The sequence below is a fragment of the Oncorhynchus mykiss genome, chromosome 23 (genome assembly GCF_057628025.1).
Source record: "Oncorhynchus mykiss isolate SJ-2025 chromosome 23, ASM5762802v1, whole genome shotgun sequence".
Classification (NCBI taxonomy): domain Eukaryota; kingdom Metazoa; phylum Chordata; class Actinopteri; order Salmoniformes; family Salmonidae; genus Oncorhynchus; species Oncorhynchus mykiss.
The window spans coordinates 48,503,439-48,530,699 of NC_143044.1; the positions used below are offsets into that span (position 1 = coordinate 48,503,439).

The window sequence follows — 27,261 nt, forward strand, 5'->3', positions numbered from 1 at the left end:
GCAGTCAAGCATCGATCATCATGTCACCATAATAAGACCCTCAATATTTATTCTAAAAGAGCATCAAGATCACTGTGCACTTATACCACCCTGTAAAGTTCATAACTTATTTCATCTGTAGCCTAATAAACTGCATGCTTTCCCGAATCGTAGTGGGATCATCACACAACATATCATGTGACTCCAAGTTTACTTCGATAGTTATTATATCCATATCTGCACATAAAAGCATGTCCACTGCTATTTCTTAAATAATTTATTTTAAAGACTAAGATCCCACAATGTCCAACGAACAAATAATCTGTCTGCATTTAACATTTTTTACTGAAACTTCCTGTATCTTTGACAGCTGATTTAATTTTTTATATACGGTATGACTAACCACATTTCATTCTAGTTATGTGAGTGGTGTTCACAGGTTGGTATTCTGCTAAGGCCCTATTGGTCAGCATGTTCTCCAGTTAGTCGCCACTGACTTTTCTATAGTAAATGTTCCAGCACACACACCTCAAGGGCTGGGCTCATGTTGACATTAAGACACAGAAACACCGCTGTGACTGTCCATGCTGCTCTGTTTGGGACAATTTTCTGTTTTTGTAGAGTTTGGTTAGCGTAGCTAGCTACATTAGCTTATGAGGTGGATCTCACATTTCACTGTTAGTGGAACACACACTCATTGGAAGAAACTTGCAGTAAGGAGAAACTCAAGGAATACTACTGAAACTCAACAGACATTGGATATTATAGTTGGGCTGATTCTTGAATCCCATTATTGTGTCAGTAAAGGGAAAAGGTTATGGGAATTGGATGCTTTACATTATCTGTCCCAAATGCCACCGTATTCCCTGTATAGTGCACTATTGACTAGGGCCCTATACGGAATAGGTTGCCATTTGGGACAGCCTGTCTTTGCATACAGGTTCATGTGATCAAAAATATTAGCTGCTCAGCTTACTTAATTGAAAGCCAAACAGAAAGTTTAGCAAATAGCAGAAAGTCAATTTCCAATTAAATTGAGATTGAGTCAATTCTGGTTAAATTGTCTGTGCAACACACAGATTCTTGGGATAGAGCAGAGTCAATGGAGACATCAACTGGGTACAACACCAGGGAAACGCATCTCACACACAGAATTACAAAAATATAGTTTATTACAAGTTTCAATTAAACATAAGGGAAATGCACGTGTTGACATTACTATAAGCTACCAATGCATCAGACTTAAGGTAAATACAAACTGGCCTATAAAATGTACACATGCAAACTGACCTTCCCCTTTAAAATGTACACATATACAAACGGGCCTTCCCCTTTAAAATGTACACAAGGAAAAATACAGTATTAGCAATGAAAAGGTTGTGCTATAACTTGTTGGGCTCCAATCTGCCACATCAAGTTACAAACAATGCACTTTACTTTTTACATTATTACACTCAACAACAATACTCTAAAACACGTTCACGCCAAACCAGCATGGCAGCTTGGAGGCCGGCAGCAGCTCCTTCCCTGATATGGCCTGCCCAGAGAACTCCCATGTGCTTGTCTTTATTTTTATAATTGAACCTTTATTTAACAAGGCAAGTCAGTTAAGAACAAATGCTTATTTACAATGATGTCATTTACAATGACGGGAAAGGGGGATACCAGTTGTACAACTAAATGCATTCAACTGAAATGTGTCTTCCGCATTTAACCCACCCCCTCTGAATCAGAGAGGTGCGGGGGGCTGCCATAATCGACAAGGGAGGGGCACAGATGCTCAATCACCTTGTTACAGCAGAGATTAAGGCTATGGCCACATTGAGGCGTGGCTTCTGCAAGCCAGAAAAGCTCATAGAGGCAGGAGCCTCTCTTATTTCTGTAGTGTGAGGCAGCTTAATGTACAGTACAACCCTTGGACAGGACGCTAGCCTATCACAGGGCCTGAACGAGATGCATAAACAAGGATGAAGTTGTATATGACTTACATCATTGCCCGTTTTTTCTCATCAAAAGTTGAATTGAATGCTTTGTGTATTTTTGACAGACAATCTGTTGTCATTCATCTGGATAACGGATGACTCACATTGAAAAACCATTGGCTCAATCTGGAATTTTCAGGGTGTGTTCTCTGCCCAGGCGTTGCTGACGCATGCCAGATCTTACAATGTCTGGATAGGCATTTTACGTATTAGCTAACCACATATGTTACAGCGATCTGTCAGTTGACGACACTGTCAATGATGTGGCACGCAGCCATTGGTTGATGCAACGTCTGAGCAGGGCCACGCAACCAAAATCTCAATGTGGCTGTACCCTTAGTTCTGACTGACTGAGACTAGTCACACACTCCACCTCCCTTGCTGAGGAAGCATCCCTGCATCTTGATGTGGTAGGCATAGAACCTGAAAGAGTGAGCCTTTCTGGGGGATGTAGACCTACCCTTAGGCGGTATAGTGTGTGTTGCCAGGTTCTGTGCCCTGTAGAACTCCGCTCTGGCATGGCAACAACTACAGCGACTCAACAATAGACACAAATCCTTCCGAAATGCTCGAGTAAATATGGTGTAGAGGAAGGGGTTACAGAGGGAGTTGATTGGGTAGAAGAGGACGAGGAGGATCTTGGAGTGGGAGATGGTGATGAGGGGCATGTGGAGACCCGCCGAGATGGCAAAGAAGGAGATGGGTGCCATGCAGAGGAAGTCGGTGAAGATGAGGATGGCCATGCGCTTGGCGATCCTGGCGTCGCCGTGGCGGGTTGCTAGGTCGGGGTTGTGGATGGACATGTAGATACGTACGTAGCAGCAGCAGATGATGAAGAAGGCAGCGACGTTGAGGAGGAGGAGGGCTACAACATACACCTGAGAGGCTAGGGACTCGATGTCCATGGGCAGGCAGATCGACACCTGGAAGAAAATCAACTATAACTATATATAAAGTCCTTTTAACAACAGCAATTGTCATTGAGTTATTTTACAGCGAAAATAAAAAGGCTGAATTGTCATCTACTAAATAACACCATGGCTGTTGTGTGTAAATGTAATGTTTGTAAACCTGGGCCTGTATTCAAAAAGCAGCCGAGTAGGATAGGATCCGTTCCTCGTCCTGGACTAAAGAGCAATGGAGATTGAAAGGGCTTTATAGTCCAGGACGAGGCTTCATCTGTGTCCGGGAAACCGGCCCTTTGTAAATACGGGCCCTAAACGTAAAACATTCTGCTGACCTTAGTGTAGCTGCTGACCCCCAGGATGGGAAGCAGAGCGGCCAATAGGGAGAAACCCCACCCTCCAGCCATCATGATCACCACATGCCTCAGCCGCAGCCTCTTGTTGATGTGCATGGCGTTGGTGATGGTGTGCCACCGCTCTAACGTTATCATGGTCAGCGTGTAGACAGATAGCTCGCTGGCGAACACCGTCAAGAACCCCGCCACGCCACAGCCCCCGCCCGTCTGCCAGTCCGTAGCGTGATTATAGTACTCCTACAATACAGTACAACTGTATTATTGGTTATAGACTAGAACTCCTAGAATAAAATAAAACTATTATTGGTTATAGACTAGAACTCCTACAATACAACTGTATTATTGGTTATAGACTAGAACTCCAACAATAAAATACAACTGTATTATTGGTTATAGACTAGAACTCCTACCATAAAATAGGTTAGTGTCCAAATCGGAAAGAGTCATTACAGAAATACACTGAACTAAAATATAAACGCAACAATTTCAAAGACTTTACTGAGTTACAGGTCATATAAGGAAATCAATCAATTGAAATAAATGAATTGGGCCCTAATCTATGGAGTTCATGTGACTGGGAATACAGATATGCATCTGTTGGTCACAAATACCTTAAAAGTAGGGGCGTGGATCAGAAAACCAGTCAGTATCTGGTGTGACCACCATTTACCTCATGCAGCGCGACATATCTCCTTCACATTGAGTTGATCAGGCTGTAAAACAAGAAGCTCCCACGCTCAGGTCTGTTCAACGCTGGTCCGATCAATCTGATTCCACGCTTCAAGACTGCTTCCATCACATGGATTGGGATATGTTCCGCATTGCGTCCAACAACAACATTGACGAATACGCCGATTCGGTGAGCGAGTTCATTAGAAAGTGCATCGGCGATGTCGTACCCACAGCAACTATTAAAACATTCCCAAACCAGAAACCGTGGATTGATGGCAGCATTCGCGCGAAACTGAAAGCGTGAACCACTGCTTTTAACCAGGGCAAGGTGACCGGAAACATGACCGAATACAAACAGTGTAACTATTCCCTCCGCAAGGCAATCAAACAAGCTAAGCGTCAGTATAGAGACAAAGTAGAGTTGTAATTCAACGGATCAGACACAAGAGGTATGTGGCAGGGTCTACAGTCAATCACGGATTACAAAAAGAAAACCAGCCCCGTTGCGGACCAGGATGTCTTACTCCCAGACAGACTAAATGATTTCTTTGCTCACTTTGAGGACAATACAGTTCCATTGACACGGCCCGCTACCAAAACCTGCGAACTCTCCTTCACTGCAGCCGCCGTGAGTAAAACATTTAACCGTGTTAACCCTCGCAAGGCTGCAGGCCCAGACGGCATCCCTAGCTGCGTCCTCAGAGCATGTGCAGACCAGCTGGCTGGTGTGTTTACGGACATATTCAATCAATCCAAATCCCAGTCTGCTGTTCTCACATGCTTCAAGAGGGCCACCATTGTTCCTGTTCCCAAGAAAGCTAAGGTAACTGAGCTAAACGACCCTGGGTCTCGACCCCGCCCTGTGCAACTGGGTACTGGACTTCCTGACGGGCCGCCCCCAGGTGGTGAGGGTAGGCAACAACATCTCCACCCCGCTGATCCTCAACACTGAGGCCCCACAAGGGTGCGTTCTGAGCCCTCTCCTGTACTCCCTGTTCACCCACGACTGCGTGGCCATCAAGGTTGCGGACGACACTACAGTGGTAGGCTTGATTACCAACAACGACGAGACGGCCTACAGGGAGGAAGGTGAGGCCCTCGGAGTGTGGTGTCAGGAAAGTAACCTCACACTCAACGTCAACAAAACAAAGGAGATGATTGTGGACTTCAGGAAACAGCAGAGGGAGCACCCCCCTATCCACATCGATGGGACAGTAGCGGGGAGGGTAGTAAGTTTTAAGTTCCCGGCGTACACATCACGGACAAACTGAATTGGTCCACCCACACAGACAGCGTTGTGAAGAAGGCGCAGCAGCGCCTCTTCAACCTCAGGAGGCTGAAGAAATTTGGCTTGTCACCAATAGCACTCACAAACTTCTACAGATGCACAATCGAGAGCATCCTGTCGGGCTGTATCACCGCTTGGTATGGCAACTGCTCCGCCCACAACAGTAAGGCTTTCCAGAGGGTAGTGCACAACGCATCACCGGGGGCAAACTACCTGCCTTCCAGGACACCTACACCACCCGATGTCACAGGAAGGCCATAAAGATCATCAAGGACAACAACCACCCGAGCCACTGCCTGTTCACCCCGCTATCATCCAGAAGGTGAGGTCAGTACAGGTGCATCAAAGCAGGGACCGAGAGACTGAAAAACAGCTTCTATCTCAAGGCCATCAGACTGTTAAACAGCCACCACTAACATTGAGTGGCTGCTGCCAACATACTGACTCAACTCCAGCCACTTTAATAATGGGAATTGATGTAAAAAATGTATCACTAGCCACTTTAAACAATGCCACTTAATATAATGTTTACATACAATACATTACTCATCTCATATGTATATGTATATACTGTACTCTATCATCTACTGCATCTTGCCATCTTTATGTAATACATGTATCACTAGCCACTTTAAACTATGCCTGTAACGGCCGTTGTCGGTGGAAGAAGGTGAGGACCAATGCGCAGCGTTGTACGTGTTCATCTTTTTAATAAAGTAACTGAACACTGAATAACAAAACAACAACCGGAACAGTTCTGTCTGGTGTAGACACACAAAGACTGAAAACAAACACCCACACAACACAGGTGGAAAAAGGCTACCTAAGTATGATTCTCAATCAGAGACAACCAACAACACCTGCCTCTGATTGAGAACCATACCAGGCCAAACTCAAAAAACAACATAGAAAAACGAACATAGACAACCCACCCAACTCACGCCCTGACCATACTAAAACAAAGACCTAAATAAAAGAACTAAGGTCAGAACGTGACAATGCCACTTTTATATTTACATACCCTACATTACTCATCTCATATGTATATACTGTACTCGATACCATCTACTGCATCTTGCCTATGCCGTTCTGTACCATCATTCATTCATATATCTTTATGTACATATTCTTTATCCCTTTACACTTGTATGTATAAGGTAGTCGTTGTGGAATTGTTAGGTTAGATTACTCATTGATTATTACTGCATTGTCGGAACTAAAAGGTCAAGCATTTCGCTACACTCGCATTAACATCTGCTAACCATGTGTATGTGACAAATAAAATTGTATTTTGATTTGATTCAATGGCTGTGCAAAGTTGCTGGATATTGGTGGGAACTGGAACATGCTGTCATAAACATCAATCCAGAGCATCCCAAATATTGTCAATGAGTGACATGTCTGGTGGTGAGAATGCAGGCCATGGAAGAACTGGGAAATGTTTTTAGCTTCCAGGAATTGTGTACAGATCCTTGCTACATGGGCCGTGCATTATCATGTTGAAACATGGCGGCGGGTGAATGGCACGACAATGGGCCTCTGGATCTCGTCACGGTATCTCTGTGCATTCAAATTGCCATTGGTAAAATGCAATTAAATTGTGTTCGCTGTCCGTAGATTATGCCTGCCCATACCATAACCCCAACGGCACCATGGGGCACTCTGTTCACAACATTGATATCAGCAAACCGCCTGCCCACACGACACCATACACGCTTTCTGCCATTTGCCCAGTACAGCTGCAACCGTGAATCATCAGTGAAGAGCACACTTCTCTAGCGTGCCAGTGGCCATCAAAGGTGAGCATTTTCCCACTGAAGTCGGTTATGACGCCGAACTGCAGTCAGGTCAAGACCCTGGTGAGGACGATGAACACACAGATGAGCTTCCCTAAGACGGTTTCTGAGAGTTTGTGCAGAAATTCTTTGGTTATGCTAACCCACAGTTTCATCAGCTGTCTGGGTGGCTGGTCTCATGAAACACACTTTACATTTTGTGTATATATACACTGCTCAAAAAAATAAAGGGAACACTAAAATAACACATCCTAGATCTGAATGAATGAAATATTCTTATTAAATACTTTTTTCTTTACATAGTTGAATGTGCTGACAACAAAATCACACAAAAATGATCAATGGAAATCAAATGTATCAACCCATGGAGGTCTGGATTTGGAGTCACACTCAAAATTAAAGTGGAAAACCACACTACAGGCTGATCCAACTTTGATGTAATGTCCTTAAAACAAGTCAAAATGAGGCTCAGTAGTGTGTGTGGCCTCCACGTGCCTGTATGACCTCCCTACAACGCCTGGGCATACTCCTGATGAGGTGGCGGATGGTCTCTTGAGGGATCTCCTCCCAGACCTGGACTAAAGCATCTGCCAACTCCTGGACAGTCTGTGGTGCAACGTGGCGTTGGTGGATGGAGCGAGACATGATGTCCCAGATGTGATCAATTGGATTCAGGTCTGGGGAACGGGCGGGCCAGTCCACAGCATCAATGCCTTCCTCTTGCAGGAACTGCTGACACACTCCAGCCACATGAGGTCTAGCATTGTCTTGCATTAGGAGGAACCCAGGGCCAACCGCACCAGCATATGGTCTCACAAGGGGTCTGGGGATCTCATCTCGGTACCTAATGGCAGACAGGCTACCTCTGGCGAGCACATAGAGGGCTGTGCGGCCCGCCAAAGAAATGCCACCCCACACCATGACTGACCCACCGCCAAACCGGTCATGCTGGAGGATGTTGCAGGCAGCAGAACGTTCTCCACGGCGTCTCCAGACTGTCACGTCTGTCACATGTGCTCAGTGGCGAATTTGCCAATCTTGGTGTTCTCTGGCAAATGCCAAACGTCCTGCACAGTGTTGGGCTGTAAGCATAACCCCCACCTGTGGACGTCGGGCCCTCATACCACCCTCATGGAGTCTGTTTCTGACCGTTTGAGCAGACACGTGCACATTTGTGGCCTGCTGTAGGTCATTTTGCAGGGCTCTGGCAGTGCTCCTCCTGCTCCTCCTTGCACAAAGGCGGAGGTAGCGGTCCTGCTGCTGGGTTGTTGCCCTCCTACAGCCTCCTCCACGTCTCCTGATGTACTATCCTGTCTCCTGGTAGCACCTCCATGTTCTGGACACTACGCTGACAGACACAGCAAACCTTCTTGCCACATCTCTCATTGATGTACCATCCTGGATGAGCTGCACTACCTGAGCCACTTGTGTGGGTTGTCGACTTCGTCTCATGCTACCACTAGAGTGAAAGCACCGCCAGCATTCAAAAGTGACCAAAACATCAGCCAGGAAGCATAGGAACTGAGAAGTGGTCTATGGTCCCCACCTGCAGAACCACTCCTTTATTGGGGGTGTCTTGCTAATTGCCTATAATTTCCACCTGTTATGGAAATGTGCAATTTATTGTCAATCAGTGTTGCTTCCTAAGTGGACAGTTTGATTTCACAGAAGTGTGATTGACTTGGAGTTACATTGTGTTGTTTAAGTGTTCCCTTAATTTTTTTGAGCAGTGTATTTTTCTACAGTGTATAAACATTGGAAAGCAAGCATCACAGGGTCAGCCAGAGTGCATCCCCTCTGGAGCAATTTAGGAGTTGTGGTAAGTGGTGGTAGGTGGTTGAACTACCACTCCCAGTGGTAGGTGGTTGGACTACCACTACCGTACCTTGCGGGAGTGGTAGTCCATGGCTGCAATGAGGAGGAGGTAGAGCCCCATGCAGAGATCTGCGAAGGCCAGGTTACACATCAGGAACTGGGAGACATTAAGCTTCTGGTGACTGGTGAGGAGAATGATCAAAAATGTTAAAAAGATCAGCAATCACTTGAATATATTTAGCAATTGAAACATTGTTTTAATGATATTGTTTTAATGATTTTTTTCACCTTTATTTAACCATATTGCTTTAATTATATTTATCTTATTTAAGCAACATGTCTTAGTAAACCACACACTGTAATGTGGATAAGAGTTGAGCATGTTCTTTCCCATAGAATTAAAAAGATTAAATTGATCCCTTACTAAGATGGCTGCCATTATCCCCACACTCTAAAACTATGTGGGTCTATGCCAGCCAGTCTTGTGTATTATACTCGATGTCTCAATGTTCTCTCGCTCTACCTGGGTTGTGACTAGACGGAATACAACTTCAGCTTTTTTATTTATTTTTGCTTTTTGTAGCTATCACGGATCCCTCCAGAACTGTGTCATTACGTACACCTGGTCCCCATTTCCCTGATTGTAGTTGTATAAATTTGCCCTTTGGTTTCCATTAGGCTGTCGATTATTGTTCCAATGTCCGTTGTGCCTGTGAGTACCTGTGCCTTGTTGTTTTGGATTTCGTGCCGCTTGTATTGCGCAGATGAATACGGGTCTCGTCCCGTGTGGTATCATTGTTCGCTTGTGTATTTATTCGAGGTACTCTCAACTCTCACTCCTTTGTTTGGGTCTCAACCCCATGTTTTGTTAACGTGTTTGATTGGTCTTCGTCCCTGTGCCTTTACATGGCACGCTGTAATTTGGGTGAAATAAAAAAAACTATTACGCATTTCTGTGCCTGTCTCCCAATCCTTCACACGTGACAGTAGCAGGTTAGGAGATTATTTTAGCTAACCTTAAGCCTTTTCCTAACCTTAACCTAATTATACTAACCTGCTCCGTTCATTCAACTAACCTGCTGCGTAAGTTTTCCTAACTTGCTACTAAGTCACTTCCTGTCATAGCTGTACACCACCTAGTCAAAACCCTTTACCTGGTGATCAGTACAATCAGCACAGTCATGTTCCCAGCCACAGCGAACACAGTAATGAGCCAGGTGACTGCACGGAGGAAGGAGTACCCCAGCAGGTCCTCACAGGGGTTGAAGGCATCAGGCTCTGGGGTGCACTGGAAGGGTCCAGGACACAGGCTCAGCTGCAGGTCTGGGTATTGGAAGTTGATGTCGTACAGGTCTGTTACATTGTCTGCTGATGGGTCCCTGTAGAAAAGGGGAAGACAACATTGAGCAGAGAATTTGAGACCAAAAAAAGAAAAGAACATGTGCAATCAATGGTTAAAAAACAGCCTGTCAATAGAGACCGCTACATGTGTACAGAACCTTCCCCTGATATATGGTGCAATAATTGTCTTACATGATTTTATCGTCATCGCACAGCCTTCTGAGGTTCGGAGAGAGTGCAAGGATAACTTTTTCCCTTTGGATGGATAAGGAGAAAAACAGGAAGGTTATAGTAGACTTTTGATTGTCAAACTGTGTGTGTACCAATATGTGATGTGTACCTACCTGTGTTTGCGTCGCCAGGTGTGGAAGGCACAGCAGTGGCTGGGGTAAGTGACCTCTGCCACCTCTAGCTCTAGGAGGCTTTCCAGAGGGGGTAGAGTCTTCAGGTAAGGGGTAGAACGGGCAATCAGGACCTTCAAATGTCCCAAGCCTCGACGGGGGAGGGTGTGGAGAGCTGTGGAGGAGATGTCACTGGACAACAAACATACAGTAAACACCAGAGTGTTTTTTACAATAGAAACAATAGAAACTTAATTGTCTATAGTTATAGCAAACAACTGAAAATTGTCTTCTGTTCTCTTCACCCCCCCCCCCCCCCCCGATAGCACCCATCACACAGTTGAGAGGAGCGTAGGGTCAAGCTGCAATGGATGAAAATAAATGAAAGCTCATCCTTTGTTCAAAAATAACTTTTTTGCCTTCATACAGATTACAACTTCTCATTTCCAACTAATTGGAAATGAAATTATCGCCGTTTCTTAAACAAGCCGTACAAAGCTGGTTACAATTTTAGTTTTATCCTAGCAGAAAAGATAGAACAAATATTACAACAAATGTTATGGTTAAATTCAGATATATTGATTAATATAAAAACATTCGATATGGATTTTTTTTTCAAAATGTATTTATATTTATTCATGATATTACAAATAGAAATGGAGGAGTTATGTCACATATGCAGTTATTGAAAATACATGGGACTATCTGCTCAATCCAAATTTACAACCAACTGATTGCAGCACTACCACAAAAATGGAGGAGGCAAGTGGAAAAGGGAGAAGGTAGGGAACTTGATACAAATTGGCTGAAAGGAACTGGCTCAAATAGAAAAATATACCATCTGAGGATAAACATGTTGACAGCTGCGCCATACAGGTCGCAAAATAAATGGGAGGAGATTTTCAATGTACCAATTCCATGGCATTATGAACTGGTACAAAAAACTACACTTGACTCAACAGAGTTTTTCAATTTAAAATATGATATAATATTCTTGCCACCAATAGAATGCTATATATATATGGGGCATACAACAATCTCAGCTCTGTAGATTTTGCTGTGAAGAGACAGAATCAACAGATAATGTATTCTGGTATTGCCCCTATGTAGCTTGTTTCTAGTCACAGGTTCAGGAATGGTTAAAAAATCACAACATGCACTTAAAATTAACCATACAATTAGCAGTGTTGGGCGATTTGGGAAGCCATAGTCAGTCAATAAATAATATAATAATACTCATAGGAAAGGTTTTCATCTTTAGCTCACAATCTGTGGATACTATGCGTTTAGAAAGGTTCAACATTTTTGTAAAACATCACAGCACAATTGAAAAATATATGGCACATGGAAACCAAACAAGGGAGGTCTATGGTGATAGGTGGGATTAAAGAGTTTGTTTGGTAATGTTATATATAAAAGTATCATGCAAAATGTGTATGTAAAATGTATAGGTAAATGTGTAGGTAAAATGTATAGGTAAAATGTATAGGCAAAATGTATAGGTAAAATGTATGTATGTGTAGCAAAATGAAAACATAAAAAAATCTGCAATGGATGGAGAGCATGTTGTGGGGGCTAGATCAAGGTCCCAACAGTAGGGGATTGTTGTTAGGATGTGAACCCAGCAGCACTCCAGTTGCCAGAGCAATATCCCCCTTTTTTTCCCCCATGGTCCGGCCCGGGAATCCAACAGGCAAACAAGTCTAACTCCTTAGTCACTGGGCTACTTACCACCCCAGAGCTAACCCTAACCTTTCACCCTAACATACTTTAATTAGGGCTGCAATCCCATTAACGGGATGATAAGACAACAGCCAGTGAAAGTGCAGGGCGCCAAATTCAAAACAACAGAAATCTCATAATTCAAATTCCTCAAACATACATGTATTTTATACCATTTTAAAGGTAATCTTGTTGTTAATCCCACCACAGTGTCCGATTTCAAATATGCTTTACAGCGAAAGCACCACAAACGATTATGTTAGGTGACCACCAACTCACAGAAAAACACAGCCATTTTTCCAGCCAAAGAGAGGAGTCACAAAAAGCACAAATAGAGATAAAATTAATCACTAACCTTTGATGATCTTCATCAGATGACACTCATAGGACTTCATGTTACACAATACATGTATGTTTTGTTTGATAAAGTTCATATTTATATAAAAAAATATGAGTTTACATTGGCGCGTTACGTTCACTAGTTCCAAAAACATCCAGTGATTTTGCATAGCCACATCAATTCAACAGAAATACTCATCATAAATGTAGATGAACCGAGATATACCTCTCCTTATACCTCTCCTTAATGCAACCGCTGTGCCAGATTTGTTCGATAATGTCCAATATTTATGTCCAAGTAGCTACTTTTGTTAGGGCGTTTAGTACACAAATCCAAACGCTCGTGCAGGTCCATTCGAACATCGGCCGAAAAATTCAAAAGTTATATTACAGGTCGAAGAAACTTGTCAAACTAAGTGTAGAATCAATCTTTAGGGTGTTATCATATATCTTCAATAAAGTTCCAACCGGAGAATTCCTTTGTCTGTAGGAAAGCCATGGAACGCAGGTCGCTATCATGTGAATTGCGCGTGACCAGCCCATGGCTCTCTGCCAGACACCTGGCTCATTCAGCCTCACAACACAGTAGCTGCCTCATTCAAGTTTCTAAAGACGGTTGACATCTAGTGGAAGCCCTAGGAAGTGCAACTTCATCCATACCCCACTGTGAATTCAATAGGGGCTGGGTTGAAAATCGATCAACCTCAGATTTCTCACTTCCTGTTTGGATTTTTTCTCAGGTTTTCGCCTGCCATATGAGTTCGGTTATACTCACAGACATCATTCAAACAGTTTTAGAAACTTCAGAGTGTTTTCTATCCAATACTAATAATATTATGCATATATTAGCAACTGGGACTGAGGAGCAGGCCGTTTACTCTGGGCACCTTTCATCCAAGCTACTCAATACTGCCCCTGCAGCCATAAGAAGTTATTAACATTATTTTTTTTAAAGATATTAACAAAGTAAAGCAGGATGCAAAAAAACAACACTACTAGACTAGACAACATGCATACCATTACAATCTCATAAATACTGAGATAGACCTGGCCGACAAATCGTAGACTACAGCATAAACCTTGTATTGTTGAACATGGATGAATAATCATTATGCCTAAGAAATCCCTCCAATGCACCATAAACCACAAGTTCTCTATGATAAAAATGGATCAGTAGTCAGATGTTGTCTATGTAATATTTGTTAAATGTATAACTAATGTGTATGTTTGACATTGTTCGTTATAGGTAGTGAAACAGGAAATACTGGGGCTCTGTGGAGGTCAGTGTGGCAGGAAGGGTGTGAAACAGGAAATACTGGGGCTCTGTGGAGGTCAGTGTGGCAGGAAGGGTGTGAAACAGGATATACTGGGGCTCTGTGGAGGTCAGTGTGGCAGGAAAGATGTGAAACAGGAAATACTGGGGCTCTGTGGAGGTCAGTGTGGCAGGAAAGATGTGAAACAGGAAATACTGGGGCTCTGTGGAGGTCAGTGTGGCAGGAAAGATGTGAAACAGGAAATACTGGGGCTCTGTGGAGGTCAGTGTGGCAGGAAGGGTGTGAAACAGGATATACTGGGGCTCTGTGGAGGTCAGTGTGGCAGGAAAGATGTGAAACAGGAAATACTGGGGCTCTGTGGAGGTCAGTGTGGCAGGAAAGATGTGAAACAAGAAATACTGGGGCTCTGTGGAGGTCAGTGTGGCAGGAAGGGTGTGAAACAGGATATACTGGGGCTCTGTGGAGGTCAGTGTGGCAGGAAGGGTGTGAAACAGGATATACTGGGGCTCTGTGGAGGTCAGTGTGGCAGGAAGGGTGTGAAACAGGATATACTGGGGCTCTGTGGAGGTCAGTGTGGCAGGAAGGGTGTGAAACAGGATATACTGGGGCTCTGTGGAGGTCAGTGTGGCAGGAAAGATGTGAAACAGGAAATACTGGGGCTCTGTGGAGGTCAGTGTGGCAGGAAAGATGTGAAACAGGAAATACTGGGGCTCTGTGGAGGTCAGTGTGGCAGGAAGGATGTGAAACAGGAAATACTGGGGCTCTGTGGAGGTCAGTGTGGCAGGAAAGATGTGAAACAGGAAATACTGGGGCTCTGTGGAGGTCAGTGTGGCAGGAAGGGTGTGAAACAGGATATACTGGGGCTCTGTGGAGGTCAGTGTGGCAGGAAAGATGTGAAACAGGAAATACTGGGGCTCTGTGGAGGTCAGTGTGGCAGGAAGGGTGTGAAACAGGAAATATTGGGGCTCTGTGGAGGTCAGTGTGGGTAGAAGGACGTTTATATTACAGGAATGGACTATTATACTGAAGGTGAATTTTACATTATGGTTGTCAAAGGAAGTATTCACTTACAGCATAATTGGCCCTGAGGCCCCCTCAAAGGCATCTTCATGGATGTTCCTCAGATACCTGTTTCCTTTCAGAATCCTACACAAGAAAACAGTCAAAAACATGGGATGAAGTCATGTTTGTCTTCATCACAGATGAGCACAAGCCATGACAGTTATATCCTTGCAATAAATGAGTGAAATATGGGCGTTTTGCTTTTGGATTCTGATATTTGTCCCTTTTTTTGTTTTTTCTTCTCTAAAACCTATACTTTTCTATGGATGACCAACTGATCCTCATCTCAACTAACTAACTAACTTACTAAGCTTTGTTTGTTTAGACTCCTTGAAAGCGATTCTGGCGAGACCAAGACGCCGCTGACGCCTCAGCGTGGCAAGGGGGTAAAATAAACAACGGGGCACCCAATCAATGTTTTGTCTCACAAGACATTTATTTACTGGTACATTGAGTTTCTTTGATTAACCCAAGCCTTCGACACAACTCTGAAACAACAGCAAAACAGGCTTAGAAAAACTCACAACAGCAGCTCCTGCTGAGAGAGAGGATGTGTGTGTGTTTCCGGCACTTTGTTGTAACAACTGAAACTCAGCAGCAGCGGAGAGAAATGTTGATTGTTTGAGGGGAATACATACAGTTTATCCAGATTTGTTCCGTTGAAAGCGTGTGACCTGATTTCCTTGAATCCATTTTTTATAATTTTCCTGAAAGAAAAACATTTCTAAGCATTTCATTTGAATTGGTTGTCAATGTCAGCTTCGCCGATTACAATTGCTTACAGACATAGAACAGAAAAGGATTGAAAAACATAATTTACAAGTGCTGTCCTAAACCTGGACGCAATGACAATTATAATGGTTACTGCAACCAATTAGATGAGGTTAAATGAAATCAGCAGTGAAACGATTCTTAGGTTACATGAAACGCCTAGATGAGAGAATTCTCTAATCAATGATCTAAACACGTGCTGAGAAAATTAAAGCCCACAAAATGAGTCATTTGCTCAAGAAAGTATGGCTGTTTGGAGTATGGCTGTTTGGAGTATGGCTGTTTGGAGTATGGCTGAAAATAAGTCATAGTATTGTACTGATACTCACATGTAGACACTCTCCTCTGTGATACCTTGAAAGGCATTGGCAGGTATGCTGTCGAGATGCATGTTATCTCCCAGCTCACTGAACACAGAAACGAGGAGGAGAGGATAAGAGAGAAGAGGGGAGAGGAGAAGAGGAGAGGAGAGGTGAGTGAAGAGATGAGCAGAAAGAAGCAAAGAGTAGAGAAGAGAAACTAAATATCAGTGCCTGGCCACTGAACATGTCATGTCACAGACCAGGGTCAGTTCCTTTTCAGTGAGAAAAATTGGAATTGAAATTGCAGGGCAACACTGGGGTTGAGTGTATATTATCTTAAAATGGGTGAAGCTATATTATCATAACATATGATTTTAAAATATAAGGTAGACCAACATCAACTTGTAATCCAGTTTCAAGTGGGTCAAGTTCTGGATACGTACAGGAAGAAGTTATCCAGTATCACCAAAGAGGACATGGTGGAGAAGTCAGGAAAATGTATTATTCCTGTGTTACAGATACTCCTGGGAGAGAGGAGATGAAGAAAGAAACAGAGGTAAATATATATATATATATATATATATATATATATATATATATATATATATATATATATATATATATATATATATATATATATATATATATATATATATATATATATAAATTGAACATTGACAAACAGGTATTGTACCTGGAATTACAGTTGTATGGTAACTAACAATATACTGTACTTGTAATAAAGGCTTACAGGTATCTCAGCCTGGGCAGATCAGTGAAGGCCCCCTTCTCTATACTGATCAGATTTCTGATGTTCTGTATCTGTCTAAGGAATAACAGAAAACAGAACAATATTAACATTTATTTAAAAAAAGTTAACATTGATTTCTAATAGCCCAATCAAGTAACATATATTTTTACTCATGAGTGTACTTGTGACTCATACTTTTAAATGTTTTTGTTACAGTAATGTTATATCTAGGAATGAAGAGGATAAATTAAGTAAATTATATTCTGCATGCATTGTTGTGTTCAAGGCAGACTAATGGATTTAGATAACGGCTCATTCAAGGCAGACTAATGGATTTAGATAATGGCTCATTCAAGGCAGACTAATGGATTTAGATAATGGCTAATTCAAGGTAGACTATTAGATTTAGATAATGGCTCATACAAGGCAGACTAATGGATTTAGATAATGTCTCATTCAAGGTAGACTATTGGATTTAGATAATGGCTCATACAAGGCAGACTAATGGATTTAGATAATGTCTCATTCAAGGTAGACTATTAGATTTAGATAATGGCTCATACAAGGCAGACTAATGGATTTAGATAATGTCTCATTCAAGGTAGACTATTGGATTTAGATAATGGCTCATACAAGGCAGACTAATGGATTTAGATAATGTCTCATTCAAGGTAGACTATTAGATTTAGATAATGTCTCATTCAAGGCAGACTAATGAATTTAGATAATGGATCATTCAAGTCAGACTAATGGATTTAGATAATGTCTCATTCAAGGCAGACTAATGGGTTTAGATAATGGCTCATTCAAGGCAGACTAATGGATTTAGATAATGTCTCATTCAAGGTAGACTATTGATTTTAGATAATGGCTCATTCAATGCGGACTAATGGCTTTAGATAATGGCACATACAAGGCAGACTAATGGTTTAGATAATGGCTCATTCAAGGTTCAATGAATCACAAATCTTCACATTAACCAGTGTATTACAGTAACATCAAAACTTATCAGGGTAGGAGACAACACAGTCTAATCCATGGCCTCCAATGGAACAAAACGTTATCTCACCAACTGAAACCTTGACAATTTTGAGATGAAAGTTCTGTAATTGGTGTGTGTGTGTGTGTGTGTGTGTGTGTGTGTGTGTGTGTGTGTGTGTGTGTGTGTGTGTGTGTGTGTGTGTGTGTGTGTGTGTGTTTGTGTGTGTGTGTGTGTGTGTGCGTGTGTGCGTGCGTGTGTGCGTGCGTGCGTGCGTGCGTGCGTGCGTGCGTGAGACACTTACATCTCAGCCAAGCTGTGGAGAGAGAGGAATGCATGGTTTCTTATGTTCCTGATGCAGTCACTCTGAGAGATCTCACTGTGGCAGAAAAATACACAGCATAATGTACATTCCCATTCTAAAGGAATATCCGTTAATCATCGAATAGAGATTATGCAGAGCGTAGACTGCAAATGGAAGAGTGAAATAATACGTATTGTGATGAGGTCAAGGTGACTAGGCTCAGAGAGGAAGAGAAGCGTTATGACACTTCTTTAAAAAACAAAGAAATGCAGTGAGGAAGGCTCTAGTGACATGCCCTTGACTGTTTCCTGTCTTCCTGATGATGCCCTTGCTACCCTCCAACCCATCCCCCATCCCAAACCAACCTCCCACACCCCCTCAACCCCCTTCTTCTAGTGTTAATTATACCTTTTTATAAACCTCCATACGTTTGACCTTTCCAAGCCACCGTACCGCCGACTGATCTGTAATTAACCAACACTTTCCATTTAGATAGCCATTTAGATTCCATTTTAAACCAGAGAATAATTAAACCTAGCGACCCACTATGCTTATATTTTCACTCAGCCCTGTGTGTGTTGTGTGTGTATGTACCTTCCCTCTTAACTTGTTGTATACCTTCTTAATTAGCATTACTTTTGGAGAACGATTAAAAAGCCATTTCAGAGCATCATCATCCTTGGAGGAAAGTGAGTGAGTCAAGCCAATGTGAGTCATTCATGACAAGACCATCTGAACTCCGCAATAGCAAACTGGCCAGTGTGACCTAGGACTAGATTCAATCAGATTGACATAGCAGTTATTTTGGAGGTGTCCGAGGTGGAACTGTGTTAGAGCTGTCAAATCCACAAGCGGTTCGCTACGTTACCTGATCGCGGACACTGCCATTGGATGCAACAAAACATGCAATAGCCTAACATCAATGGGTTGACATTGGAGTCATTATTTCTATAATTTATAGAGACTACACTTTCTAGTGACTTCTAACGTGGTAGGAAAATAAGGAAGGGAGTGGTTGTGACTTCTAATTTGCTAGGGATGATAAGGAAGGGAGTGGTTGTGATGTCTAATATGCTAGGGATGATAAGGAAGGGAGTGGTTGTGACTTCTAATATGCCAGGGATGATAAGGAAGGGGGTGGTTGTGACTTCTAACGCAGTAGGATAATAAGGAAGGGAGTGGTTGCGACTTCTAACGCAGTAGGATAACAAGGAAGGGAGTGGTTGTGACTTCTAACGCAGTAGGATGACAAGGGAGTGGTTGTGACTTCTAACGCAGTAGGATAATAAGGAAGGGAGTGGTTGCGACTTCTAACGCAGTAGGATAACAAGGAAGGGAGTGGTTGTGACTTCTAACGCAGTAGGATGACAAGGGAGTGGTTGTGACTTCTAACGCAGTAGGATAATAAGGAAGGGAGTGGTTGTGACTTCTAACGCAGTAGGATGATAAGGAAGGGAGTGGTTGTGACTTCTAACGCAGTAGGATAACAAGGAAGGGAGTGGTTGTGACTTCTAATATGGTAGGGATGACAAGGAAGGGAGTGGTTGTGATGTCTAATATGCTAGGGATGATAAGGAAGGGAGTGGTTGTGACGTCTAATATGCTAGGGATGACAAGGAAGGGAGTGGGTTGTGACTTCTAACGCAGTAGGATAATAAGGAAGGGAGTGGTTGTGACTTCTAACGCAGTAGGATAATAAGGAAGGGAGTGGTTGTGACCTCTAACGTAGTAGGATGACAAGGAAGGGAGTGGTTGTGACTTCTAACGCAGTAGGATAATAAGGAAGGGAGTGGGTTGTGACTACTAACGCAGTAGGATAATAAGGAAGGGAGTGGTTGTGTCTTCTAATATGGTAGGGATGACAAGGAAGGGGGTGGGTTGTGACTTCTAATATGCTAGGGATGATAAGGAAGGGAGTGGGTTGTGACTTCTAATATGCTAGGGATGACAAGGAAGGGGGTGGTTGTGATGTCTAATATGGTAGGGATGACAAGGAAGGGAGTGGGTTGTGATGTCTAATATGCTAGGGATGACAAGGAAGGGAGTGGGGTGTGATGTCTAATATGCTAGGGATGATAAGGAAGGGAGTGGTTGTGACTTCTAACGCAGTAGGATAATAAGGAAGGGAGTGGTTGTGACTTCTAATATGGTAGGGATGACAAGGAAGGGAGTGGTTGTGATGTCTAATATGCTAGGGATGATAAGGAAGGGAGTGGTTTTGACGTCTAATATGCTAGGGATGACAAGGAAGGGAGTGGGTTGTGACTTCTAACGCAGTAGGATAATAAGGAAGGGAGTGGTTGTGACTTCTAACGCAGTAGGATAATAAGGAAGGGAGTGGGTTGTGACTTCTAATATGGTAGGGATGACAAGGAAGGGAGTGGTTGTGTCTTCTAACGCAGTAGGATAATAATGAAGGGAGTGGTTGTGACTTCTAACGCAGTAGGATAATAAGGAAGGGAGTGGGTTGTGACTTCTAATATGGTAGGGATGACAAGGAAGGGAGTGGTTGTGACTTCTAACGCAGTAGGATAATAAGGAAGGGAGTGGTTGTGACTTCTAACGCAGTAGGATGATAAGGAAGGGAGTGGTTGTGACTTCTAACGCAGTAGGATAACAAGGAAGGGAGTGGTTGTGATGTCTAATATGGTAGGGATGACAAGGAAGGGAGTGGTTGTGATGTCTAATATGCTAGGGATGATAAGGAAGGGAGTGGGTTGTGACTTCTAACGCAGTAGGATAATAAGGAAGGGAGTGGTTGTGACTTCTAACGCAGTAGGATAATAAGGAAGGGAGTGGTTGTGACTTCTAACGTAGTAGGATTATAAGGAAGGGAGTGGTTGTGACTTCTAACGCAGTAGGATAATAAGGAAGGGAGTGGTTGTGACTTCTAACGCAGGATAATAAGGAAGGGAGTGGGTTGTGACTTCTAATATGGTAGGGATGACAAGGAAGGGAGTGGTTGTGACTTCTAACGCAGTAGGATAATAAGGAAGGGAGTGGTTGTGACTTCTAACGCAGTAGGATAATAAGGAAGGGAGTGGGTTGTGACTTCTAACGCAGTAGGATAACAAGGAAGGGAGTTGTTGTGTCTTCTAATATGGTAGGGATGACAAGGAAGGGGGTGGGTTGTGATGTCTAATATGCTAGGGATGACAAGGAAGGGAGTGGGTTGTGATGTCTAATATGCTAGGGATGATAAGGAAGGGAGTGGTTGTGACTTCTAATATGCTAGGGATGACAAGGAAGGGAGTGGTTGTGATGTCTAATATGCTAGGGATGATAAGGAACGGAGAGGTTGTGACTTCTAACGCAGTAGGATAATAAGGAAGGGAGTGGTTGTGAGGGGGAAGTGGCGTTGTAGTGCCCTCTTCACAAATGTGTTGGTGAGTTTGGACCATGATAGATCATTAGTGATGTGGAAACTGAGGAACTTAAAGCTCTCGACCCGCTCTCGACTCAGCCCCGTTGATATGAATAGGGGTGTGCCCTCCGTTTCCTGTAGTTCATGATCAACTCCTTTGTCTTGCTGACGTTGATGGAGAGGTTGTTGTCCTACCAGCTCTCACAGTCTCACATCAGAATTAGACATTCATACATTTTTCTCAAATGTCAATGTCTAAGTAATTCCAAACGTCAAAAATTTAAGTGTTTAAGGTTAGGTTTAGGCATTAACTACACATTTTTAAGGTCAGGTTTAAATAAGGCATTAACTCCAAATTCTTCAATTAAGGCATTAACTCCAAATGGTTAAGATAAGGGTTAAGGTTTGGGATAGGCTTAAAACAAATATTTTAAAAACGACTTTCTATCACTTGATTCAAACTTACGCCCATCCGCCATTCCCGTCCACAACGTCAAAACCGAAATCTACTTGAAGGAAACAGCGCTCACTGTTAACCCTAGTGGCCAGCTTCCACTATGGTGTTGAACACTGAGCCGTAGTCAATGAATAGCATTCTCACATACTGTAGGTGTTCCTTTTGTCCAGGTGGGAAAGGGCAGTGAGGAAGACAGTGAGGAAGACATGTTCTTGTTATGACTGTGGAATGTTGTTGTCTCTCTTATCTAGCTACCTTAAAGATAACGTAAGTCAAATCACAGTCTAGCAGATTCATTAATTACCAACAACAGCTGCAAATTCCAATAAAACTATATCACATTTGAAGTTCACTTTCCTTGCTTTGTCTAACAACACTGTCATGAATCTAGCAAATAAGTTTTGTTGGTCAGAATGCAGCATTTATTTAGTTTCACAGCAAAAACTTTTGTTAGCACATTTCTCAGACTGGCTTTAGTCACAGAGGGAGCAGGCCTCCCCAGGCAAGTACCGGGGGGAGACAATGTGTTCATAGCACGACAAATTCCCATCATTTGTGAATCTGTTTGGACCGAACAGCTAGCGTGACAGCTAAAACGTCTTTGAAAAAATATGATTTTAGCTAATTGGGAGAAGCATCTAACAAAATAACGACATTATGGCATTCACTACATATAAACGAATAAAATAGAATAGAAATTTGGGTGCATTTGTCGAAAAACTTTAACTTACTCAACCTTTAAGATGAATGCACTAACTGTAAGTTGTTCTGGATAAGAGTGTCTACTAAATGATTAAAATGTTAATAGTAAATTCACATTCGCAGCTTTAGTTCAGTGTGCTAACAGTCTTGTATCACACAAGAAACCAGGTTTTGATACCCAATCAGTCACATTATGAGACTTTATTGTGTGTCTATGAGATTCAAAAACAAAAGTGATTAATGAAATTCATAGTGAAAACTTCAATGGTAAATGGCTGTGCGATTCTATTTCTATCCACACAATGCCTCATATTCAGACCAAGACCCTCTATGCATATTAACTTTGTGTGTTTAAGTTAACACCTATACAAATACACTACTGACATATAAGGCAAAACACACAACATCTTACCAGATATTAATGAGATACAAATAATCATATTATGCAGTACAAGATTCTTATTCACTTTTCATGATTATCTTCCAAAGGGGTTGGCTTGTGAAAAACTAGAATGGGTTTCTGTAGCATGAGGCAGCTTGATGTACAAGTAAACCCCCTGGACAGGATGTTAGTCTATCACAGAGCTTTAACCCCAATCTATCTCCTTAATGGGGCGACAGGGTAGCCTAGTGGTTGGACTAGTAACCGGAAGGTTGCAAGTTCAAACCCCCGAGCTGACAAGGTACAAATCTGTCGTTCTGCCCCTGAACAAGGCAGTTAACCCACTGTTCCTAGACCAGTTAACCCACTGTTCCCCGGCTGTCATTGAAAATAATAATTTATTCGTAACTGACTTGCCTGGTTAAATAAAGGAGACGCTTTGGGTCCCGTTTTTACAATCTTTGGTATGACGCAGCAGGGGATTGAACTAGCAACCTTCCAGTTAACACTCTTACAGGGGATTGAACTAGCAACCTTCCAGTTAACACTCTTACAGGGGATTGAACTAGCAACCTTCCAGTTAACACTCTTACCACAAGGCCACCGAGTTGGTTCACCAACCATGCTTAGCATTATTTCCCATATAGTAACCAACAATTTGTTGATATGAATTGACATGCTTTTTATCTCCTAAATAGCGGGTGAAAAGTAATAATACATCACAAATGAAAGAACGCCAAACTACTTTCTCTAAAAGGACGTGTGTTGCTAACTCTTCCAAAGCTACCCATTCAAAGTGGACATCTCCTTTCCTCTTCTTAACATGCATTTAGAGTCATTTTTCATACAATATCACACTTTTCACAACAGCTACCAGCAGTATGTGTTCCGCAACACAAATAAAATAAGTATATAAATGTGCACAAGTCGAGTTTAAACAGACCTATTACAGTGAAAAGGCAACCCCAGAGTTAAACAGAAAACAAGTAACGTCACTAGGGCTAATAATGGCACTCTGACGATATACAGTTGAAGTCTGAAGTTTAAATACACCTAGGTTGGAGTCATTAAAACTCGTCCTTCAACTACTCCACAAATGTCCACTCCACAGTCACGGCTTTAGACGCTTCTGATAGGCTAATTGACATCATTTGAGTCAATTGGAGGTGTACCTGTGGATGTATTTCAAGGCCTACCTTCAAACTCAGTGCCTCTTTGCTTGACGTAATGGGAAAATCAAAAGATCAGAAATCAGCCAAGACCTCAGAAAAATAAATTGTAGAACTCCACAAGTCTGATTCATCCTTGGGAGCAATTTCCAAACGCCTGAAGGTACCACGTTCATCTGTACAAACAATAGTACGCAAGTATTATCACCATGGGACCAGGCAGCCGTCATACCGCTCAGGAAGGAGACGCGTTCTGTCTCCTAGACATGAACGTACTTTGGTGCGAAAAGTGCAAATCAATCCCAGAACAACAGCAAACGACCTTGTGAAGATGCTGGAGGAAACAGGTACAAAAGTATCTAGATCCACAGTAAAATTAGTCCTACATCGACATAACCTGAAAGGCCGCTCAGCAAGAAGCCACAGCCCCAAAACCGCCTTAAAAAAGCCAGATTACAGTTTGCAACAAATATCGTACTTTTTGAAGAAATGTCCTCTGGTCTGATGGAACAAAAATAGAACTATTTGGCCAGAATGACCATCATTATGTTTGGAGGAAAAGGGGGAGGCTTGCAAGCCGAAGAACACTATCCCAACCGTGAAGCACGGGGGTGGCAGCATCATGTTGTGGGGGTGTTTTGCTGCAGGAAGGACTGGTGCACTTCACAAAATAGATGGCATCATGAGGAGGGAAATATTTTGAAGCAACATCTCAAGACATCAGTCAGAAAGGTAAAGCTTGGTTGCAAATGGGTCTTCCAAATGGACAATGACCCCCAAGCATACTTCCAAAGTTGTGGCAAAATGGCTTAAGGACAACAAAGTCAAGGTATTGATGTGGCCATCACAAAGCCCTGGCCTCAATCCTATAGAACATTTGTGGGCAGAAATGAAAAAGCGTGTGTGAGCAAGGAGGCCTACAAACCTGACTCAGTTACACCAGCTCTGTCAGGAGGAATGGGCCAAAATGGGCTTCGGGCTACCCGAAACGTTTGGCCCAAGTTAAAGAATTTAAAGGCAATGCTACCAAATACTAATTGAGTGTATGTAAACTTCTGACCCACTGGGAATGTGATGAAAGAAATAAAAGCTGAAATAAATAATTCTCTCTATGGTTATTCTGACATTTCACATTCTTAAAATAAAGTGGGGATCCTAACTGACATAAGACAGGGAATTTTTACTTGAAAATGTCAGGAATTGTGAAAAACTGAGTTTAAATGTATTTGGCTGTGTACGTAAACTTCGGACTTCAACTGTATGTCATGGGTGAAAATGGCTTAATAAATACATGTAATTGATTGATTGAAACTCACATTCTGGACACGTTGATCAGTCCCCTGAAGGCATTGCTTGAAACTTCTGTCAATGGCAGATGAATTAGTCTTCTAGAAATAATACACAAAGAAAACACTTGTTTAAAACGTAAGGTATTATGATGAAGGCAAAGCACACCAGTAGGTACTGTACTGATGCCCTCATTGTAAATATGAATTTGTTTCTTAATCGACTGGTTGAATTGAAAGGTTAAATTCAAAAAACAAATAATAAATAATCAGCTCGACAAACGTTTTAACATTTTAACAAGCACTGTATACATATTGACGCTATAATTTCAAAATATCTGCACAATTCCTCCTCAAAAACTGAATAGAATTGTAGGCTACTTACACGTTTCGAATAAACGAAGGAGCGACTCGGGACCTTAGTTGCGTTTCCCTCGTGCAACTGAGTTTCTCTCCCGTTTCTCTCCCGTTTGTGGTACATGTATCGCTCTTCATTGAACATTCGCAAATGGAAGGACAAGTAAAAGTCCAGCAGGAGCGCACATTCAGGACACCGGACAGCGCGAGAAGAACCCACACCGTCCGCGGGGCTGGTGCCATCATGGAAGTCTATGCTACCTGGGCGCTTTGTCAACCGCTCCCCCCTTCCCCCAACTGTGACTTTCTCCAGAGAAAACCAATAAAACCGTCTTCAGGCACTACTTGACAAAGAGGAGAAAAGAGAGGACTGGTATCGTTTCCACCTGCCTGCGCTCGTGCTGTACTTGTACCTACTGTATCTTGTGTGCGTCACTCAGTCATTAGTCACTCAGCAGTCAACAAGGTTACAGTTAGAGCCCAGTCCTGACAGGGTCACACCATAACCACTCTACTCTCCCTCCAACCCAAATTCATGTCAGTTTAATGTGTTATACATTAAATCATGTGAACATGAGTGTGGTTTTATGAGGGGTGTATGGAACCTTGGTGAGGCAGCTGTGTGGCTATATAACCCTCATGAATTTAACCTTCAGGCCTGTCAAGCAGTGGACTTCTTCCTTAGATCCTCCAAGAGTCAGTTTAAGCTAGATATTTTTTGTTTGTTGCATGGGCGGTGTTTCAATCCATCTCTCCACCTATGCTGGCCTTCCGCATCTGGTGCAAAGTGTCCAGCTACAGTGGTGTTTGTCAGACAATGAGACATCCCGAAAATCGGTCTTCACAAAAACGGCTGTAACGGTTTGGCCTACAAAAAAATATGATCACTCCCACTCTCACGACAGTGGTCTTTACTTTATGACTCCCACAAGCCCCACATGATTATTCTTCTGTACCATCCACATGCCAACTTCTGTTTGTAAAGTCTGAACCGTTTGGGCTACAAACTAATGTGACCTCACTGTGGAAAGATAATATTCTCAGCAACACAATGATGTTCTCCGTTTTTCTCTACCACCCCCCACAATCCATAAAAGTTACCAGTACTGGTTTAAAAAACAAATGGAAGTATGGAGGTAGTTTTGTGTCTACCCCAAAAAAAGAGGTTAAATATGTCTAAAAATATATATATATTTCCTGAGCTCTTTTAAATCTCCTAGATATAGGACAGACACTTAAAAAAACTTCAAAAAGTGAAATATTTATAATATATAGTCCTAGAGATTAACTGCTCATCTCCTCATTGGACCATTCAGACCTAGCATGTTTTAAAAACATAATTGTACTGTGTATACCCATGTGTATCCTGTGCATATGACAAATAAACTTGACTTGAGATGGAGTGGAGGGACACAGGCGATCATACACATGGTAAAAAAAATGAATGAATTCCAATTTCCACTGTTAAAACCCCCTAGAGTCGATGTCCGCTCCCCTCAGAAAACGAATTAGACGCACCGGTTTGAGTGTGTCAAGAACTACAACGCTGCTGGGTATTTCATGAG

General features: G+C 42.5%; 1 protein-coding gene across 1 annotated transcript; it reads right to left on the reverse strand.

Moving 5' to 3' along the window:
* Positions 1–1,221: 1,221 nt before the first annotated feature.
* LOC110503041 (lutropin-choriogonadotropic hormone receptor-like) lies at positions 1,222–26,081 on the reverse strand. The gene is made up of 14 exons (XM_036960878.2): positions 25,725–26,081; positions 25,370–25,441; positions 17,980–18,054; positions 16,697–16,771; positions 16,389–16,469; positions 15,973–16,050; positions 15,511–15,579; positions 14,882–14,956; positions 10,479–10,667; positions 10,327–10,389; positions 9,948–10,172; positions 8,864–8,975; positions 3,202–3,459; positions 1,222–2,884 (listed from the first exon to the last, which is right to left on the reverse strand). Exons 1-14 carry the CDS (start codon positions 25,940–25,942, stop codon positions 2,318–2,320), a joined length of 2,157 nt encoding a protein of 718 aa, XP_036816773.2. The 5' UTR covers positions 25,943–26,081; the 3' UTR covers positions 1,222–2,317.
* Between the last annotated feature and the right edge of the window lie 1,180 nt (positions 26,082–27,261).

Excerpts from the sequence above, each read along its gene's own strand:
- LOC110503041 (XM_036960878.2), bottom strand. The coding sequence starts at position 25,942 with ATGATGGCACCAGCCCCGCGGACGGTGTGGGTTCTTCTCGCGCTGTCC. Across the intron at positions 16,051-16,388 it reads ATACTGGATAACTTCTTCCT|TGAGCTGGGAGATAACATGC; the intron begins GTACGTATCCAG and ends TTCTGTGTTCAG. Across the intron at positions 8,976-9,947 it reads CTGATTGTACTGATCACCAG|TCACCAGAAGCTTAATGTCT; the intron begins GTAAAGGGTTTT and ends TCTCCTCACCAG.